At 45.4% G+C, this 22,569-nt stretch overlaps 1 protein-coding gene across 1 annotated transcript in view; it reads left to right on the forward strand.

Annotated features, from left to right (window-relative positions):
• The window catches only part of eefsec (eukaryotic elongation factor, selenocysteine-tRNA-specific), a 362,154-nt gene that overhangs the window by 100,720 nt on the left and 238,865 nt on the right, over positions 1 to 22,569 (forward strand). Inside the window, exons 3-4 of the mRNA XM_078209988.1 lie at positions 9,876 to 9,972; positions 14,642 to 14,806. Of these exons, the coding sequence (XP_078066114.1) occupies positions 9,876 to 9,972; positions 14,642 to 14,806 (262 nt within the window). The remainder of the gene's footprint in view (positions 1 to 9,875; positions 9,973 to 14,641; positions 14,807 to 22,569) is intronic.

Genomic DNA, 22,569 nt, shown 5'->3' on the forward strand with positions numbered 1-22,569 from the left:
TTAAAAAATATTATTACATCTGTTGGCTGCCGTTCTAAATCCAAATTTACTGAACACAAAATCATTTAACTACCATGTTGAAATGTTCGACGTGATACAGGGAACACACTTCCAGCATTGCCTTTGTTTAAAAATTCCAAAACTTGAAGTTAAGTCATACGAGTGCAGAACATGAGGGGCTTTGGTCCCTTTGACATCTTCCACTAGAATAGTGGTGAAAGGAATTTCACACCAACTTGTTAAGCATTTATAAAGTCTAATTTCCAGGTCATACACGTGGAAAGAAATATGTAATTAATTTTAGGAAAAGTGCTTGGATCTTTCTGTCTGTCAAAATAAAATGTGCCATTTATTTTTCATTGTCAATTCCTTTTTCTTTAATCAGCCCAGTTCCCTTGTGCCACACACCACAGTAGCTGACGAGATGGAGCACTCGTCTCTCTGAACAGGCTGCTATAAAGCAAGCAAGGTCACTCCCAAATTGTCCTTCCCCATAGACAGAGCATCACAGTGCCTTCCCCGCAGTAGTGTGAATGAGACTGGGAACTGGTCGGTAGCGTTCCGACCTGCATTCCAGTGCTTCAGTGTATTGCTGGTCCAACACTCCTTCATGTTTTTGATCTCCGATCTCAAAGTATTTCTGAATTTGCAGGGATGCTGCGATGTGCAGTACTGGTCATTGAAACGGTAAGAAAGATAGTGTCACAATTTTTGGAAAACTCTGCCTCAATTTCTACAAAGAAAATAGAAACAGAAACATAGAAACGCTACAGTGCAGAAAGAGGCCATTTGGCCCATTGAGTCTGCACCGACCACAATCCCACCCAGGCCCTCCCCCCATATCCCTACATATTTTACCCGCTAATCCCTCTAACCTACACATCTCAGGACACTAAGGGGCAATTTTAGCATGGCCAATCAACCTAACCCGCACATCTTTGGAGTGTGGGAGGAAACCGGAGCACCCGGAGGAAACCTACACAGACACGAGGAGAATGTGCAAACTCCACACAGACAGTGACCCAAGCCGGGAATCGAACCCAGGTCCCTGGAGCTGTGAAGCAGCAGTGCCAACCACTGTGCTACCGTGCCGTGAAACGAGTTACTACTTTATAAATGTATGTGAATTTGCACGAATAGAATTGAATCATAGAATCCCTACAGGGTAGGAGGAGGCCATTCGGCCCATCGAGCCTGCACTGACAACAATCCCACCCAGGCCCGATCCCCGTAACCCCACGTATTTACCACGATAGTCCCCCTGACACTAAGGGGCAATTTAGCATGGCCAATCAGCCTAACCAGCACATCTTTGGATGTGGGAGGAAGCCGGAGCACCCGGAGGAAACCCACACACAAGAGAATGTGCAAACTCCACACAGACAGCCATTGTGCTGCCCCAAATAGTACTGCACTTTTTTAGAAAAATGGTTCCAGTGATTTATTTATTTATTAGTCACAAGTAAGGCTTACATTAGCACTGCAATGAAGTTACTGTGAAATTTCCCTAGTTGCCACACTCCAGTGCCTGTTTGGGTCAATGCACCTAACCAGCACGTCTTTCAGAATGTGGGAGGAAACCGGAGGAAACCCACACACACGGGGAGAACATGCAAACTCTGCACAGACAGTGACCCAAGCCACAAATTGAACCCGGGTCCCTGGCGCTGTGAGGCAGCACTGTGCACTGTGCCACCATGCCGTCCCCGCATGATGAGATGGCATTGATTGCTGTTTTCAAAAGAATTATCATTTGTTAGTCTGTCCCAGCAGTTGACAATCACCTCATGCTCCTCGCATGTCTTTCAGCCTCTTCTGGCTGTGAATAGTCAGAAACAAAACCCAGATGGATTCACAAAGGCAGTCAGATCTTCCATAAACTGCTGTAGCAAGGTAATCAGATAGCAAAGGTGATGCCATCCTATCACTCGCTAATCACTGGAGCCATTTTTTTTAAAAAAGGAGAGGCACAGTGATTAGCACTGCTGTCTCACAGCGCCAGGAACCCAGGTTCGATTCCCGGCTTGGGTCACTGTGCGGAGTCTGCACATTCTCTCCGTGTCTGCGTGGGTTTCCTCCGGGTGCTCCGGTTTCTTCCCACAGTCTGAATGACATGCTAGTTGGGTGCATTGGCCGTGCTACATTCTCCCTCAGTGTACCCGAACAGGCGTAGAGTGTGGTGACTAGGGGATTTTCACAGTAACTTCATTGCGAGCCTACTTTCGACACTAATAAATAATAACAATGAGAAGTTTGGAATACAGAAATGATCTTATTTCAGTCAAATTAGATGATCCGCAGCTACAGGGTAGAGTTGAGAGTCTATTATGTGAAGGTAAGTTGCGTGACCTAAATGAATCTGAGCATAACTGTTGCTCTTTATGTTCATTCATTGTGAAATTAAACATCTTAATTCTTGTGAATCTCGATTCCCCTACCCAGTACAAAAGACATGAATATTCACTTTGGATCTCAAGAGAAATGATTATGTTCCTTGTTTATGCCGTTGCATAAGCAGACACAGGACAGTGAGAGTCAACTCCCATGACTGTATGGTGCTCTGTTTACTGGACCAACTGAGCCCATTGAACCTGAGAAAGTAGCTAAGGCAGACCAATATTACTGAAGTTTTATTTATTCATTTATGCAATGTGGGTGTTGCTGGCTGGCCAGCATTTATTGTACATCTCTAATTGCCCTTGAGAAGGTGGTTGTGAGCTGCCATCTTGAACCGCTGCAGTCTGTGTTGTAGGTACACCCACGGTGCTGTTGGGGAGGGAGGTTCCAGGGTTTTGACCCAGCGACAGTGAAGAAACGGCAATATATTTCCAAGTCAGGATGGTGACTTGGAGGGGAATTTCCAGTGGTGGTGTTCTCACGATAAAGGTGTCCAGGCAAAGGAAAGGGTTCAATAAAGGGTCACTGAAGTGATAGGTATTAAGCTTGGATTAGGAGGACAACCTAAGAAGTTTACATGGAGAGGAGAAGTTACAGGGGGTGATCTCATTGTGGTAATCAAAAAATTAATTGAGACAAATGTCAGTATATTTACGAGTCATAGATTCTATGAATGAGTAGAGGCCCATACTAGCAGAAGGAGGATTACAAACAGTTTTGAGTTTGTACAGTACCTGGTGAGCGATGCACTGAATTTTTGAACATCTTCAGGAAGGAGTAAGACAGTCACCCACTGAACAACTTCACGAGAGACATAGGAGGCATCGGGTTAGATTTCCAACATACTATGCCTGATCACTTGGACTGCAGTGATGTTTCTGACCTACATCTTGTATGTTGCGATGCTCATTTTGGGTTGCATTTCTCCTTCAGTGAACTCCCTGGAGACTGCATGCTCCTAATGCATTTGCAGCAAGAATTAGTCTATCAAGAATGTATGTAGAACCAAGTTTTGCCTCCTCTATCCTTTACTTCTTGGCAGTGTTGGAGACTATGGGCCTTGCTTGCCCACCTCCACCCCTCAGGTTTCCCAATCAAAACGAGTTTATAACTTCCGTTATTGGTGTATGATAGATGGAAATTAAAGAATTAAAAGATTACTGTGACGTTGATTAATGTCCAATTCTTTCACTGAAGCAATTAATGATTGTTATTCCCCAATCATTGCGGGGTTTAGTGATACGGTAATCTCGTACAAAGACAACTGAAGGCTGAGCGTTGTGACCCTGTGTATTGTAAATGATTCTCACAAAGCTGAAACCTACCAGAAAAACCTGTGGTACGGTTCACTACGGTGTAATTATTTGAACGTGAAAGACCCAACTACATCCAGTGACTGGCTGAGATACAGACGCTACGACAACGGATGAATGACCACCGCTCGACAATCACCAGGCAAGAGTGTTCTCTTCCTGTTGGGGAACACTTCAGCGGTCACGGGAATTCAGCCTCTGATCTTCGGGTAAGCGTTCTCCAAGGTGGCCTTCATAACACACGACAACGCAGAATCGCTGAGCAGAGACTGATAGCCAAGTTCCACACACATGAGGACGGCCTCAACCGGGATCTTGGGTTCATGTCACACTATCTGTAACACCCACGATTTGCCTGGACTTGCAAAATCTCACTAACTCCTGGCTGGAGACAATACACATCTCTTTAACCTGTGCTTAATGCTCTCTCCACTCACGTTGCCTGTACCTTTAAGACTTGATTATCTGTAAAGACTTGCATTCCAACCATTATTTTGTGTCTTTTGAGTTTGTGTCTTTATATGCCCTGTTTGTGAACAGAACTCCCACTTACCTGACGAAGGAGCAGCGCTCCGAAAGCTAGTGGCTTTTGCTACCAAATAAACATGTTGGACTTTAACCTGGTGTTGTGAGACTTCTTACTGAGATACAATTACCAGTACTGACCCTGAAAAAGGTTCCCCACAGTATGTCATGTAAAATCAAGTCTCTTAAACAATAACACGCCTTGAAACGTGTTGCAGTCTTGTTGTGGATGATTCTTTCCAAAAAAAACTTCTCAATGAATTTGCTTCCAAGTGTTCGCAAGTTGAAACTTCCACATGAAAATGATGGAGCTGCCAGTCCAGCCACAACTCCTCAGTCCCACGTAAAACTGAAATGAGAAAATCGGCTGTTTACAACTGCAGCTAATGACAAGAAGATTGTGTCTGGTGTTGTTGTTAAACGGGAAGTATTTATTGGATCTCTGGGCAATGTACAGAGTGAGGCAAATTCACTCCCCTGATTCATTTCACCGTCTTGCATAGGGATACTCAAAACTCGCTCCTCGGCTTATTCTCTCCACTCGTCCTGGCTGTGTATCTCTCGTTTGTTCAGCAGTTTCCACATACAGAATATTAAATATGGTCCAGTATCTCCTGCTTCCATTGTGTTTGCTTTTAACCTACCCTTGGTTTTTCTTCCCATTCTCCCTGTTATTGCGGGAGGTGGTGCCATAATGGTATTGTTATTGGATGAGTGAGCCAAAGGTCCATGGTAACGTGGGTTTGAACTTTACCATGGCGAATTGTCAAAAACAATCAGTTAAAATCTTCAACTAAAAATCCAATGAGGAACTTGGCCTGGCCTACATGTGACTCCAGATCCATAGCAATGTGGGTATCTCTTAGCTGCAATCTGAAATGACAGATGCACCATAGAAAGCATTCTATGCTTGGTATGGCTCCTGCTCTGCCCAAGACTGCAAGGAACTACAAAAGGTCATGAATGTAGCCCAATCCATCACGCAAACCAGCCTCCCATCCATTGACTCTGTCTAAACTTCCTGCTGCCTTGGCAAAGCAGCCAGCATAATTAAGGGCCCCACGCACCCCGGACATTCTCTCTTCCACCTTCTTCCATCTGGGAAAAAGATACAAAAGTCTGAGGACACGTACCAACCGACTGAAGAACAGCTTCTTCCCTGCTGCTATCAGACTTTTGAATGAACCAACCTTGCACTAAGTTGATCTTTCTCTACACCCTAGCTATGACTGTGACACTACGTTTTGCCCTCTCTCCTTTCCTTCTCTATGAACGGTATGCTTTGTCTGTATAGTGCGCAAAAAAGAATACTTTTCACTGTATACTAATACATGTGACAAATCAAAAAGCCACTCAGTTGTATTAAAAAGCCTATACGGATTGAAACTGGACAGATCAACTGGCATCAACCAAATGACAACAGCCCTGTCAACATTTCAAAGTTCCTTTTTTAGTTTAAGAATTTATTTATTAGTGTCACAAGTAGGCTTACATGAACACTGCAATGAAGTTACTGAGAAAATCTCCTGTCACCACACTCCAACGCCTATACTGATCCTTGTTAACAGCTGGGAGCTTGTGCAAAAATTGGGAGGGCTGATCCATAGATTAGTCAAGCAATAGCCTGACATATTTGCACAATCATTACAGATAATATCCCTGACATCACCATCCCTGGGAATGTCCTGTTCCATGAGTAGGACAGATCCTGTAAAGTGGCATACAATCAGGAGTGTTCGGGAGCAGATCAGAAACTCCAAGGTATGTTATGAATTTAGCCTAGAGCCCAACTATTTTTGATTTTGGCATTAGTGTGAGCATAAGGTGTTTCACGCCAGGTGTGATTCTATTAACCCGCCAGGAAACTTTTATTAAAACAAACTTTATTTAGAAACATAGAAACACTACAGTGCAGAAGGAGGCCATTCGGCCCATCGAGTCTGCACCGACCACAATCCCACCCCCCACATATTTTACCCGCTAATCCCTCTAACCTACGCATCCCAGAACTCTAAGGGACAATTTTTAACCTGGCCAATCAACCTAACCCGCACATCTTTGGACTGTGGGAGGAAACCGGAGCACCCGGAGGAAACCCACGCAGACACGAGGAGAATGTGCAAACTCCACAATGCACAATTTAACAATGCAGTTTAACTGTTTAAAAAAAAATTTAGCATAACTTTTACCAATTGAAATACTTAAACGTGACAAGGTATAATTCTTAACTGCTAGCTATCTCTATTAATTCCAATTTAAACAATGTTCCTCATAGACATAAATTGCTCTTCAGAATCAGTTAGCAAAATGCAGGCTTACGCAGGTTGCTCGTCCTCCAGCCTTTTAAGACCTCTGGACAGAGACACAGAGAGACGCTTGTCTTCTGACTCTTAGACAGCAGCCTCCAGAGAAATGAACATCATGGAAAATCATGTTGCAGCTGTATAAGACTTTGGTTAGGCTGCGTTTGGAGTATTGTGTACAATTCTGGTCGCCACACGGCCGGAAGGATGTTGATGCATTGGAAAGAGTGCAGAAGAGATTTACCAGGATGTTTCCTGGTTTGGAGGGTATGGACTATGAAGAAAGGTTGAACAAACTTGGATTGTTTTCATTGGAGCGTCAGAGGATGAAGGGGGACCTGATAGAGGTGTGTAATATTATGACAGGCTTGGATAGAGTGGATAGTCAGAGTCATTTTCCCAGGGTCAAAGGGTCAATTACTCGGGGGCACAGGTTAAAAGTAAGAAGGGGAAAGTTTAAAAGAGATGTAAGGGGCAAATCTTTCTCACGCAGGGTGGTGAATGCCTGGAACGCACTGCTGGAGGGGGTGGTGGAAGCAGATTCTGCAAAAACTTTCAAGAGGCATCTGGACAGATACATGAATAGGCAGGGAATAGAGGGATATGGACCATGTAGAGGCAAGAAAATATTAGATTAGAGAGGAATCTGTGTCGGCTCAGACTTGGTGGGCCGAAGAGCCTGTTCCTGTGCTGTACTGTTCTTTGTTCTCTTTGAACAGCAGAACTTCAGAAAGAGAGGGGGGCGGGGGAGTGGAGAAAACACCTCTTGCCTTTTGCGGACCTGTGGCAAGAGATACCTATTCTCTAGCTGGTCCCAGACCTCAATTTCCAGAGAGAGGGTAAGAGCTGCTGCTCCTTTTAAATTCAAACAGCAACTGACTCCTTGATTCTTTGCAAGCCGAGCTCTGCCCATTCACATAATTCTATCTCTCTTCCCAATCAACCTGGACGGCATGGTGGCACAGTAGTTAGCACCACTGCCTCTCAGTGCCAGGGACCCGTGTTCCATTCCCAGCTTGGGTCACTGTCTGTGCAGAGTCTGCATTATTCTCCCTGTATCTGTGTGGGTTTCCTCCGGGTGCTCCGGTTTCCTCCCACAGTTCGAAAGATGTGCTGGTTAGGTGCAATGTCCATGCTAAATTCTCCCTCAGTGTACCCGAATGAGCACCGGAGTGTGGGGACGAGGGGATTTGCACAGTAATTATGTAAGCCTCCCTGTGACATAAATAAACTAATTAAACCCTACTCTGAAACCCCAGGAGAAAACCCTAAAAATAACAAAACCCATTAGCTCAGATTAAAACAAACACCCTATTAACTAGGAGCAATCATGCTTCTGCATGCTCAGCATGCCGGCTGCTCGTTGCAGACAAATCGGCACCGTTTAAACAGAGTTGTAACATCCCCTTCACAACATGACACAAATGCACCTCTTAAAGGCAGACTCATCACAGGAGGAAGTTGTTTTGGGAGTTGTCAGCGTCAAAGTGACATGGCATCAGATCAGATCAAACACGGGCCAGAGAAACCTCCTGATGATTGGCATCTACCACAGCTCCCCGCCCCCTCCTGAGCTGATGACTCAGTACTCCTCCAAGTTGTATGTCATTTGGAGGAAGCATCAAGAGTGGCAGAACGTATTCTGGGTGGGGGCAAGGATTAGTTTGGTAGCACCACAACAGACTGAGCTGGCCGAGACACAATCCGACATCGCTGCTAACCTGGGGTGGTGAGGGAACCAACATGATGCATCTATTCAGGGCCATCAGCAGCAGCAGAATTGTACTTGGCCACAATCTGTAACCTCATGGCCTGTCATATTCCCCTACTCTATCATTACCACCAAGCTGAGGGACCAACCCTCGTTCACTGAAGAATGCAGGGGACACTTTAGGAGAAGCACAAGACATTCCTACAAATGTCAACGTGCTGAGGCTACAACACAGGACTACTTGCATGCCAAACAGCAGATACAGCTGGTAATAGAGTTAACCGATTCCACAACCCATGGATCAGATCTAAGCAATCATGCCACATCCAGCCGAATATGGTGGTGGGCAATTAAACAATTCCGTGGAGGAGGGGGCTCCACACCCTCCGTGTGGAGGAGCACTGCACATCAGTACAAAAGATAAGCTGAAGCATTTGCAAAAATCTTCAGCCACAAGTGGCGAGGGGATGATTCATCTTGACCTCCTTCCAAGGTCCACAGCATCACCCATGCCAATCTTCAACCAATTTACTCCACACTGCGTGATATCAAGAAATGGCTGAAGGCACTGGATATTCCATAGGCTTTGGATCCTGACAATATTCCAGCAATAGCACTGAAGACTTGTGTTCCAGTACTTGCCAGGCATTTAGCCAAGCTGTTCAAGTACAGCTACAACACTGGCATCTACCCGGCAATGTGGAAAATTGCCCAGGTATGTCCTGTACACAAGAAACAGGACAAATCCAACCTGGCCAATTACTACCCCATTGGTCTACTCTTGATCATCAATGGAGGGTTTATCAACAATATGATCAAGGGGCACTTACTTAGCAGTAACCTGCTCACTGACATTCGGTTTGGTTTCCACCAAGGTCACTCAGCTCCTGACCTCATTACAGCCTTGGCTCAGACATGGACAAAAGAGCTGAATGCCAGCGGTGAGGTGAGAATCATTGCCCTTAACATCAAGGCAGCATTTTACCAAGTAAGTCATCAAGGAGCCTGAGCAAAACTGGAAGCAATGGGAAACAGGGCATATATTGATAACAGGGCATATATAGATATATATCTATATATGCCCTGTTTGTGAACACAACTCTCACTCACCTGATGAAGGGGCAGTGCTCCGAAAGCTTGTGGCTTGTGCTACCAAATAAACCTGTTGGACTTGAACCTAGTGTTGCGAGACTTCTTACTGTGCTTATCCCAGTCCAACGCCGGCATCTCCACATCATGGCCTCACGGTGCCAGGGACCCGGGTTCGATTCCCAGCTTGGGTCACTGTCTGTGCGGAGTTTGCACATTCTTCCTGTGTCTGCGTGGGTTTCCTCCGGGTGCTCCGGTTTCCTCCCACAATCCAAAGATGTGCGGGTTAGGTGGATTGGCCGTGCTAAATTGCTCCTTAGTGTCAGGGGGACTAGCTAGGGTAAATGCATGCGTTATGGGGATAGGGTCTGGGTGGGATTGTGGTCGGTGCGGACTCGATGAGCTGAATGGCCGCCTTCTGCACTGTGGGATTCTATGATTCTATGAAAGAAGCAATTGCTGCATTCAATCACCGAATTCAAGAAAATCCCACTCCTGTAAGTTAGTTGCCATTCTACTAAACAATTTGTTTTATAGGTTTCATGGGTGTCCCATCATTCCTGTTGCTGCCAAGCCTGGAGGACCCGATGCCCCAGAGACTGAAACTCCACAGGGCGTTTCACAACTTATTGAGGTAAGTGCTGCCCTTGGAGGCAATTTACAACCTTACTCCACCGTTACTGCTCTGTCATGGGTAATTCAGAACCCCATCTTGCCGAGGTTATTAGTATTGGGGTACAAGAGGTGGGAACGTTGCTTTGGTTTGTCAAGAGATTCAACTTTGAGGACGAGAAAGGCAATGAACAACAAATGGTGTAATATTTATGATTAGACTGGAAGCTAGGGCTCAAAATAGAAAGATTTCTCCTGCAGGGTTACCCTTTAACTTGTATGCACAATGGCATGGATTTCCAGTTCCTTCATGAAATTATATTCCACAAAACGAAATGTAATCACTGCTTGGGTAAAACTAAAAAGAAAGATCGAAGTAACCTCTGCCATCTATGAGGCAACTTGAATGTATTTGATATCACAAACTATAATTCATCAAACATGAGATTTTGTTTTTGTTTGACTTTTTCCTGACTGTTGATGTTGTCTACATGGACTTTAGCAAAGCCTTTGACAAGATACCACATGGTAGGTTGTTGCATAAGATTAAATCTCTCAGGCTCCAGGGTGAGGCACCAAATGGATACAAAATTGGCTTGCTGACAGAAGATAGAGGGGGTTGTAGAGAGTTGTTTTTCAAACTGGTGGCCTGTGACCAGCGGTGCACCTGAGGGATTGGTGCTGGGTCCACTGTTATTTGTCATTTATATTAATGATTTGGATGAGAATTTAGGAGGCATGGTTAGTAAGTTTGCAGATGACACCAAGATTGGTGGCATAATGGACAGTGAAGAAGGTTATCTCGGATTGCAACGGGATCTTGATCAATTGGGCCAGTGAGCTGACGATTGGCAGATCGAGTTTAATTTAGATAAATGCGAGGTGATGCATTTTGGTCGAATGAACCAGGGCAGGACTTACTCAGTTAATGGTAGGGCGTTGGGGAGAGTTATAGAACAAAGAGATCTTGGGGTACAGTTTCACAGCTCCTTGAAAGTGGAGTCACAGGTGGACAGAATGGTGAAGAAGGCATTCAGCATGCTTGGTTTCATCGGTCAGAACATTGAATACAGGAGTTGGGACGTCTTGTTGAAGTTGTGCAAGACATTGGTAAGGCCACACTTGGAATACTGTGTACAGTTCTGGTCACCCTATTGTAGAAAGGATATTATTAAACTAGAAAGAGTGCAGAAAAGATTTACTAGGATGCTACCAGGGCTTGATGGTTTGAGTTATAAGGAGAGGCTGGATAGACTGGGACTTTTTTCTCTGGAGTGTAGGAGGCTGAGGGGTGATCTTATAGAGGTCTATAAAATAATGAGGGGCATAGATCAGCTAGATCGTCAACATTTTTTCCTAAAGGTAGGGGAGTCTAAAACTAGAGGGCTTAGGTTTAAGGTGAGAGGGGAGAGATACAAAAGTGTCCAGAGGGGCAATTCTTTTCACTCAGAGGGTGGTGAGTGTCTGGAACAAGCTGCCCGAGGTAATCATAGAAATGGGTACAATTTTGTCTTTTAAAAAGCATTTAGACAGTTACATGGGTAAGATGGGTATAGAGGGATATGGGCCAAACGGGGGCAATTGGGACTGGCTTAGGGGTTAAAAAAATGGGCAGCATGGACAAGTTGGGCCGAAGGGCCTGTTTCCATGCTGTAAACCTCTATGACTGGAACTTCTGACTTGCTCTCTCTGTCACTCTCTGCCAGCCACCATGGTTAGCACTGCTGCCTCACAGCACCAGGGACCCGGGTTCAACTCTAGCTTTGGGTTGTTGCCTGTGCGGAGTTTGCACGTTCTCTCTGTGTTTGAGTGGGTTTCCTCCCACAGTCTAAGGATGTGCGGGTTAGGTTGATTGGCCATGCTAAATTGACCCCGGTGTCAGGACGATTAGCAGGGTACATATGAGGTGTTATGGGAATAGGGCTTGGGTGGAATTGTGGTCGGTGCAGGCACGATGGGCCGAATGGCCTCCTCCTACACTGTTGGGATTCTATGATCCTATTCTATGATTTCTGCCCTTGTCAACTTTTATTAATTTAAGCACCTCAGTTGATCACCCCTGAATCTACAAACCTCGAGGGATTGCAAACCTAGTCTGTGCAATCTCTCTTTATTCAACTCTTTTAACTCCGGTATCTTTCTGGTGAATCTGCAATACACCCCCTTCAAGGTCAATGCATCTTTCATGTGGTACCCAGAATTAAAATGCCGTGTACTGTAAACTCTCCAGTCCAGAAATCTATTGTTTGCAAATACCAGTTGTCCTGAAATTTTTTGAGCAGATCCAACGAACTCACTGCGCCAGGAGCAGAAACATGGAAGATATTTGGGTCAGTAAAACTGGACGAACGCTGTGGAGATTCCGCCATGGCAACAGGGGAATCAAAACTGGAATAAAAAACTGGTACCAGTAATGGTGACCATGGAACTACTGGATTGTTGTAAAAGCTTATCTGTTTCAGTAATGTTCTTTGGGGTAGTAAATCTGCCCCCTTTCCCCAGACTGGCTCTTACACGACTCCAGACACAGAAATCTTACGGTCTTGCCCATTGCAGGTTTCCCAACGGAAAGGGGTGTGTTCAATGGGAGACACTGTTGACAATGGCAGGACCATAAGATCCCGTTGCCAGCAAGCAGTGCTACCTCCTGCCACCGCGAAACTCGCTGCTGAGAGGGAGAAAAATCCCACCCATAGTTAACCCTCAAATATCCTCCGGAATGGCCAAGGAAACATCACCATTGCCTTCTGAAGAGAATTGGGGATGGACAATAAATGTTGGCTTTGCAGCAATGTCTACATTCTATGAATGAATAAAAATAAACTTTTAGAGGATGCAGGCACAGGACTACGAAGGACAAGCTTGAGACAGGAAGTTTCTTTGGTACAGAGTGACCAAAAGCTGCAGCAGGTACCTAAGACCAAGACAGTGGATTAATTTAGGAAGAGCACAGTGCTGTAACAGGAAGAGGTTGCGATCAGTACTGTGGGAGGATGAGAGCAAGGGGGCCAGAGGGTCTGCTTCATTCAAACATTGATCAAGTGCTTTTTTCAACAGTGAAAACCCAGTGGCAGTGGAGATCCAAAGAGATTTAGCAGTGCATGTACACAGCTTACCACAGTCAGGCACAAAAAAATCATCAAAGAAAAACAAATGCAATGTTAACATTTAGAACTAGAAGCTTAGAATATGAAGGGGAGGAAGCTTTGCTGCAGCTACACTAACCCAGTTACACCACATCAGGAGTACTGTATATAATTCTGGGCACTGCATCTCAGATGGCACCCTGGCACAGTGGTTAGCACTGCTGCCTCACAGCGCCAGGGACCTGGGTTCAATTCTGGCCTTGGGTCACCGTCTGTGTGGAGTTTGCACGCTCTCCCAGTGCCTGCGTGGGTTTCCTTTGGGTGCTCCGGTTTCCTCCCACATGCCAAAGATGTGCTGGTTAGGAGAATTGGCCATGCTAAATTGCCCCTGAGTGTCAGAGGGACTAGCAGGGTAAATACGGGACGTTACAGGGATAGGGCCTGGATGGGATTGTTGTCGGTGCAGGCTCGATGGGCTGAATGGCCTCCTTCTGCACTGTTGGGATTCTCTGATTCTGGAAAGAAAGTATTGGCTTTGGAAGGAGTGCAGCATAGATTGACCAGGATTCCCAAGGGTTAGATTATGAGGAAGGATGATATAAATTAGACTTTGTGTCCTGTAACATATAAAAGGTTAAGTGGTGATTTGATGGTGGTTTTTAGGATTTTGAAAGGAATTGATACGGCACATTGAAAGTTTTCTGCTGGAGGGGTAGTCTAGGGCAGGGAGCATGACCTTCAAATTAAAGTCAGATCACACAGGAGATAAGTTAGGAATTGCTTCTTCATGCATAAGTTGGCAGAAAAGTGGAACACTCTCCCACAAAGCAGTCGATGCTAGCTCATATAGAATTGTAAAGCTAGCCACTAGATTTTTACTAGCCAAAGACATGGAACCAAGGCAGGTGGATGGAGTTAGGATATCAATCAGCCATGAGTTTTGGAACAGGCTCAAGGGACTGAATGGCCACTCCTATTTTATTTACTTATTTATTAGTGTCACAAGTAGGCTTACATTAACACTGCAATGAAGTTATTGTGAAAATCCCCCAATCGCCACACTCCGGCACCTGTTCAGGTACACTAAGGGTGAATTTAGCACGGCCAATGCACCTAACCAGCACGTCTTTCGGACTGTGGGCGGAAACCCACGCAGACACGGGGAGAAGATGCAGACTCCACACAGTCAGTGACCCAAGCCGAGAATCGAACCCGGGTCCCTGGCGCCATGCGGCAGCAGTGCTAATCTCTGTGCCACTGTGATGCGTTATTTCCTGCATTCCCCTGTTTAGGCTCTCGGAGTGTTTGGACTGCTCTGTTCTGAAGTAAACCCGAGTTTGAGAGGGCTGGATTTGTAATTACTGCTAGGTGTTTTTGTAGTTTGATGAAAAAATTCTTCTGCATTCTCCATTGCAATTCAGTAAAATTAAAGTGAACATTCTGAACAGATGAGCACTGTGAACTGATCACAAAGTTTCAGATCATACTTCAATCAGGAGTAAAAGGACTGAAACATGATGCCTGCTTTGGAAAAAGAAAAGTCTGTCCAGTCTGTTTCTATTCCTTGTACCTTCCTGACCCCTGTTTTGTTTTTCCCTGTCACAGCTCCTAATATCACAGACATACATGCCAAAACGTGATCCCTCTGGAAACTTCCTCATGGCCGTGGACCACTGTTTCTCGATCAAGGGTCAAGGCACAGTGATGACGGGTACCATCCTCTCTGGATCTGTCAGTGTCAACGACAGCGTGGAGATTCCATCCCTCAAGGTAACAGCCCGCTCAAAGAACATTAAAAGGCCTCTGTAGCTTTGCTCTGTCCACATGAATGAAGAGTTGTATTCAGAGTCAAGGCTGGTGTTTTTTTAAAGAGAAGGGAAGGTCTTACCAACTAGCTCGAGAGGTAGTATATGATTATTTGAAGTTTATTTAATTTAAAATTTATTTCCAAATGTTTATGTAGCTTTAATGCATCATTATAACTGGGGCCACAGTGACTGAACATCAAGTTTCATTTTTGTGATTTGAGATTCATGATATTTCGCTGGTATTTTGAGGAATGAATTCGCAAACCCAGTTGTTTTTCCTTCAAAATGGGAAACCAACAGCCGACCTATAACGCACAATGGGGTTGCTTTTCCCTATAACACGAGCCTCTGGTTTACAAAGAACAAAGAAAAGTACAGCACAGGAACAGGCCCTTCGGCCCTCCAAGCACGTGCTGATCATGATGCCCTAACTAAACTAAAAAAAACCTCCTGCCCTTACTCGGTCCGTGTCCCTCTATCCCCTCCCTATTCATGTACCCATCCAGATGCCTCTTAAATGTTGCTCATGTGCCTGTTTCCACCACCACCTCTGGCAGCGCATTCCAGGCACCCACCACTCTGTGTGAAAACTTTCCCCCCACATCTCCCTTAAACTCTCCCCCTCTCACCTTGAACCATGCCCCCCTGTAATTGACACTTCCACCCTGGGAAAAAGCCTCTGACTATCCACCCTGTCGGTGCCTCTCATCATTTTGTAGACTTCCATCAAGTCTCCCCCCAGCCTCCGTCTGTCCAGTGAAAACAATTCTAGTTTATTCAACCTCTCCTCATAGCCCACACTCTCGAGACCAGGCCACATCCTGGTGAACCTTCTTTGCATCCTCTCCAAAGTTTCTATGTCCTTCTGGTAGTGTGATGACCAGAACTGCACGCAATACTTCAAATGTGACCGAGCCAAGGTTTTATATAGTTGCTCTTGTACTCACTTCCCTGTACAGCAGTGAGACCTATCCTGTGTATTAGCAACACATGGGTGTGCTGGAGAGATTCGACCAGCAATGCCATCATCACATCCTCACCTTTCACGGAGAAGACTATCGAACAAACACTAGTGTTCTTCTTGGAGCCAGCTCCCCAAGTATTCAGGCAGAACTTGTTCAAAGTCTATATTGGTAGTCTAAACAGTGTGTCAGAAAACCATCTTCCACCACGAGGTTTTGTTTTCTAAACTCTCAATGACTAACATGCCAGAGGACAATGAAAATGCTTCAAAGAGACTCTGAAACTTGAAGTGCAACAGCATTGGCATTAATGACAGGGAGGAACTTGCTACCAATTTTTAAGAATGGTGCCAACTCATCCTTCAAGCTGCTTCACAATGTCTTGATGATGAGGCAGAGCGGTGACAGAGAAAGAAAAGGAAGTAAATTGCTTTTTTATTTTCTCGTGGGATATGGATATCGCTGGCTAGGCCAGCATTTATTGTCCACCTTTAATTGCCCTTGAGAAGGTGGTGGTGAGCTGCCTTCTTGAATAGTCCATGTGGTGTAAGTACACCCATGGTGCTGTTAGGGAAGGAGTTCCAGGGTTTTGACCCAGTGACAGCGAAGGAACGACGATATATTTCCAAGTCAGGGTGTTGAGTGCTTGGAGGAGAATGTGCAAGTGGTGGTGTTTCCATGCATTTGCTGTCCTTGCCCTACTAGATGGTAGAGTCACAGGTTTGGAAGGTGCTATCCAAGGAGCCTTGGTGAGTTGCTGCAGTGCATCTTATGGATGGTGCTCACTCTGCCACTGTATGTTGGTAATGGTGAGAGCAGATGTTGAAAGTGGCTGATGGGATGGGATGTCATTGAAGCAGGCTATTTTGTCCTGAATGGTGTTGAGTTTCTTGAGTGTTGTTGGAGCTGCACCCATCCAGGCAAATAGAGAGTGTTCCATCACACAGCTGACTTGAGGTTTGTAGATGGTGGACAGACTTTGTGGGGGTGAGGAAGTGAGTTATTCTCTGTAGAATTCCCAGCCTCCGATCTGCTGCTGTAGTCAGTTTTTAAATGGCTGGTCCAATTCAGTTTCTGGTCAGTGGTGACTCTGTGTGTGTTAATATCAAATAAGAAGCCCTGTATTCGGGATCCCACTATCTTGAGATATCCTACCCCGTCTGCCCATAGATCCGTGGCTGAAGAATTGGTTGGTCCAGTCACCTCAACCCCCAGGGCAGAAACTCAAGACTCAGAGTAGACATCCCCCTCGAATCGAGGGACAGCCAACAGCAGGGCTTGCTATCATTAGCCAGCACTGCATGTGCCTAATGTCCAATGGGGAATGTACTGGGTGAAAGTCCGGTTGGGGTGAGCTGTCTTGTTTGGCAAGCACTGTACCACTCTGCCCGAAATTTGCATTGAAGTCTAAAATCCATCTTTAAACAGAGTTTGTTTTGGTTCTGCTAAGTTCATTGATTGGAAAGTGAGAGTGGTGAGGAGAGGCAGTGAACCTGGCCTGTTGAGATGTATTGCTGGGCACCTAGCTGACTGTAATTATCATCTGGCAATGATTACTTGTGCTAACAGAGAAAAATCATTACGTTCTGCGATTGTAGCAAAAAAAAGCCATTAAAGTAATCACAGTTTAGATTTGGTGGGATTCTGTTTGGCCGACTGAGGGTTTTTTTGTTGTTTTACTTTGCACTTGTTTTGTAAATTAACTGTAAATTGATTTGAATTCTTCCAGTGCGCAGCGATGAAATCTACTTTGGTTTTTACTTTTATTTTAACTCTTTACGGTAAAGTACCAACATTTTTAAAAATTGTTTGATATACTTAACTGCAGTACAATTTGGGCAGAGGTGATGTTGGATGCACTGTGAAGTGTGGTACAGATCAGAAAGGTTGCTGGTCTAAGGTGGTCCGCTCGCTGCCTGGACTATTCCAGTGCTATCCTGGCTGACCTTCCAACGTACATATGTGGGGCGGCACGGTGGCACAGTGGATGGTGCTGCTGCCTCACAGCTCCAGGGACTTGGGTTCGATTCCCGGCTTGGGTCACTGTCTGTGTGGAGTTTGCACGTTCTCCCCGTGTCTGCGTGGATTTCCTCCGGGTGCTCCGGTTTCCTCCCACTGTCCAAAGATGTGCGGGTTAAGTGCATTGGTCATGCTAAATTGCCCCTTAGTGTCCCAGGATGCGTAGTTTAGATGGATTAGCAGGGTAAATATGTGGGGTTATGGGGATAAGGCCTGGGTGGGATTGTTGGCCGTGCAGACTCGATGGGCTGAATGGTCTCCTTCTGCACTGTAGGGTTTCTATGATTCAATCCTGCACCACATCCATCTGACCTATCACTACAATGTTGGTTTTTAGTGGAGATAAATCCCTTCACGGTTCACTCAGTGACCTGCACCAGCTTTACAATTGCTTCTCTCAAGAACCTTGTATTTTTCCTTGTATGGCCCATTGTCCCTCACTGCTTTGTGCCCCCTTTCCAGCTCCTGCCTTCCTCCAAACCCATCCATAAAACGCACCTCTCTGACTAAGTTTTCAGTTTGTCCTGCTTAATTTCTCTTTCTTCTGCTCAGCGACCATTGTTGTTTGATTATTTCTGTGTGAAGTGTGATTTTCTGTAGTGAGGCTACTGTGTTTATCCATGTCCATACGGTATAAATGACAATTGTAAGCTTCAAATATGTCAGTACATATGGACTGTCATTATCTGGTTGTATAGGATGGGGAGGGGGGAGGGCAGGAATTGTAAGCATTTTCTTGAGGGCGGACTCTCCTGGACAAGAGAGACAGGGAGAGAGATGCAAACTATGATGTATGAATAGGGAAAGAAGCCAGAAAGCTGAATCCTCCTGTTATACACTGAGATCATTGTAATTAATTATAGTACATTTACTCTTGGAGAGTGCTGATTCTAAAACGATAACCAGCAGGATGAGTATTAAATACCTGAGATTACCATAGAGCATTGAAAAATGTGAATGATAAAAAAGATATTTATGATCAGATATTTGCTATTATGTTAACTGCTTGCATATACATAGAACAGTACAGCACAGAACAGGCCCTTCGGCCCACGATGTTGTGTCGAGCTTTATCTGAAACCAAGATCAAGCTATCCCACTCCCTATCATCCTGGTGTGCTCCATGTGCCTATCCAATAACCGCTTAAATGTTTCTAAAGTGTCTGACTCCACTATCACTGCAGGCAGTCCATTCCACACCCCAACCACTCTCTGCGTAAAGAACCTACCTCTGATATCCGTCCTGTATCTCCCACCACGAACCCTATAGTTATGCCCCCTTGTAATAGCTCCATCCACCCGAGGAAATAGTCTTTGAACGTTCACTCTATCTATCCCCTTCATCATTTTATACACCTCTATTAAGTCTCCCCTCAGCCTCCTCCGCTCCAGAGAGAACAGCCCTAGCTCCCTCAACCTTTCCTCATATGACCTACCCTCCAAACCAGGCAGCATCCTGGTAAATCTCCTCTGCACTCTTTCCAGCGCTTCCACATCCTTCTTATAGTGAGGTGACCAGAACTGCACACAATATTCCAAATGTGGTCTCACCAAGGTCCTGTACAGTTGCAGCATAACCCCACGGCTCTTAAACTCCAACCCCCTGTTAATAAAAGCTAACACACTATAGGCCTTCTTCACAGCTCTATCCACTTGACTGGCAACCTTTAGAGATCTGTGGATATGGACCCCAAGATCTCTCTGTTCCTCCACAGTCTTCAGAACCCTACCTTTGACCCTGTAATCCACATTTAAATTTGTCCTACCAAAATGAATCACCTCCCATTTATCAGGGTTAAACTCCATTTGCCATTTTTCAGCCCAGCTTTGCATCCTATCTATGTCTCTTTGCAGCCTACAACAGCCCTCCACCTCATCCACTACTCCACCAATCTTGGTGTCATCAGCAAATTTACTGATCCACCCTTCAGCCCCCTCCTCTAAGTCATTAATAAAAATCACAAAGAGCAGAGGACCAAGCACTGATCCCTGCGGCACACCGCTAGCAACCTGCCTCCAATCCGAAAATTTTCCATCGACCACCACCCTCTGTCTTCGGTCAGACAGCCAGTTACCTATCTAATCGGCCAACTTTCCCTCTATCCCACACCTCCTCACTTTCATCATAAGCCGACCATGGGGGACCTTATCAAACGCCTTACTAAAATCCATGTATATGACATCAACTGCCCTACCTTCATCAACACACTTAGTTACCTCCTCAAAAAATTCTATCAAATTTGTGAGGCACGACTTGCCCTTCACGAATCCGTGCTGACTATCTCGGATTAATCCGCATCTTTCTAAATGGTCGTAAATCCCATCCCTAAGGACCCTTTCCATCAATTTACCAACCACCGAAGTAAGACTAACCGGTCTATAATTACCAGGGTCATTTCTATTCCCTTTCTTAAACAGAGGAACAACATTCGCCATTCTCCAGTCCTCTGGCACCATCCCCGTGGACAGCGAGGACCCAAAGATCAACGCCAAAGGCTCTGCAATCTCATCCCTTGCCTCCCACAGAATCCTAGGATACATTTCATCAGGCCCAGGGGACTTATCGACCTTCAGTTTATTCAAAACTGCCAGGACATCCTCCCTCCGAACATCTATTTCCTCCAGCCTATTAGCCTGTAACACCTTCTCTTCCTCAAAAACATGGCCCCTCTCCTTGGTGAACACTGAAGAAAAGTATTCATTCATCACCTCGCCTATCTCTACTGACTCCATACACAAGTTCCCACTACTGTCCTTGACCGGCCCTAACCTCACCCTGGTCATTCTTTTATTCCTCACATAAGAGTAAAAAGCCTTGGGGTTTTCCTTGATCCGACCCGCCAAGGACTTCTCATGTCCCCTCCTAGCTCTCCTAAGCCCCTTTTTCAGCTCATTCCTTGCTAACTTGTAACCCTCAATCGAGCCATCTGAACCTTGTTTCCTCATCCCTACATAAGCTTCCCTCTTCCTTTTCACAAGACATTCCACCTCTTTTGTGAACCATGGTTCCCTCACTCAGCCATTTCCTCCCTGCCTGACAGGAACATACCTATCAAGAACATCCAGTATTTGTTCCTTGAAAAAGTTCCACTTTTCATTAGTTCCTTTCTCTGACAGTTTCTGTTCCCAACTTATGCCCCCTAATTCTTGCCTAATCGCATCATAATTACCCCTCCCCCAATTGTAAACCTTGCCCTGCCGTACGGCCCTATCCCTCTCCATTGCAATAACAAAAGACACCGAATTGTGGTCACTATCTCCAAATTGCTCTCCCACAACCAAATCTAACACTTGGCCCGGTTCATTTCCCAGTACCAAATCCAATGTGGCCTCACCTCTAGTCGGCCCATCCACATATTGTGTCAGGAAACCTTCCCGCACACACTGCACAAAAACTGCCCCGTCCAAACTATTTGACCTACAAAGGTTCCAATCAATATTTGGAAAGTTAAAGTCCCCCATGACAACTACCCTGTGACCCCCACACATATCCATAATCTGCTTAGCAATTTCTTCCTCCACATCTCTATTACTATTTGGGGGTCTATAGTAAACTCCTAGCAACGTGACCGCTCCTTTCCTATTTCTAACTTCAGCCCATATTACCTCAGTGTGCAGATCCCCCACGAAGTGCCTTTCCGCAGCCGTTAAACTATCCTTGATTAACAATGCCACTCCTCCACCTCTTTTACCAGCTTCCCTACACTTAGTGAAACATCTATACCCCGGAACGTCCAACAACCATTCCTGTCCTTGTTCTACCCACGTCTCCGTAATGGCCACAACATCGTAGTCCCAAGTACCAATCCACGCCCCAAGTTCATCTACCTTGTTCCGGATGCTCCTTGCATTGAAGTAGACACACTTCAACCCACCTTCCTGTCTACCAGTACCCACCCTTGACCCTGATACCTTCCCCAATACCTCACCACCCTCACTGACTTCTGGACTACAACTCCCTTTCCCACTCCCCTGACAAATTAGTTTAAACCCCCCTGAAGAGCCGTAACAAATTTCCCTCCGAGGATATTGGTGCCCCTCAGGTTCAGGTGCACCCCGTCCTGTATCTATCAAGGAGAAATATTTTCCACTTTAAACTTGTTTTGTATGTCCAGAGGTATATAAATACAAGCTGTTTGTATCGCGCTATATCCATTTGCCAAAGTCCCTCATATATGATCATTTAGAATAAGTGTTGTTCTGCAACGTGACAACCAGTTTGGATAGAGTGTTCCCCTATGGTAAATGAATTGATGACCAGTTAACCTGTTTTTTGGGTGGTTCAGGGGGAGATAATAGCTGGGACACAGGGAGAAACGCCCTTATCCTCTTTTGATATAGTGTCACAGAATTTCCCACAATCCTGGGATGAAGGCTTTGTCTTATGAAGAAAGGTTGAGCAGAATTTAGAAGAATGAGAGGTGATCTTATGGAAACATATAAGATCTTGAGGGGACTTGACAGGGTGGCTGCCTGGAGGATGTTTCATCTTGTGGGGGAAGCAAGAACCGGAGGATGCAGTTTAAGAAATAAAGTGGAGATGGCTCTATGACTCTGTGAGAAATATTTTCTCTCAGAGGGTCATTAGTCTGTAGAATTCTCATCCCTAGAACGCAGTGGAGGCTGGGTCACAATGTATTCAAGGCAGAGTTAAATAGATTTTTGTTAGACAGGATGTCGGGGGTTATGGGGGGCAGACAGGAAAGCAGAATTGAGACCATAACCAGATCAATCTTGACCTTAC

This window comes from Mustelus asterias, chromosome 3 (genome assembly GCF_964213995.1).
Source record: "Mustelus asterias chromosome 3, sMusAst1.hap1.1, whole genome shotgun sequence".
Taxonomy (NCBI): Eukaryota; Metazoa; Chordata; class Chondrichthyes; order Carcharhiniformes; family Triakidae; genus Mustelus; species Mustelus asterias.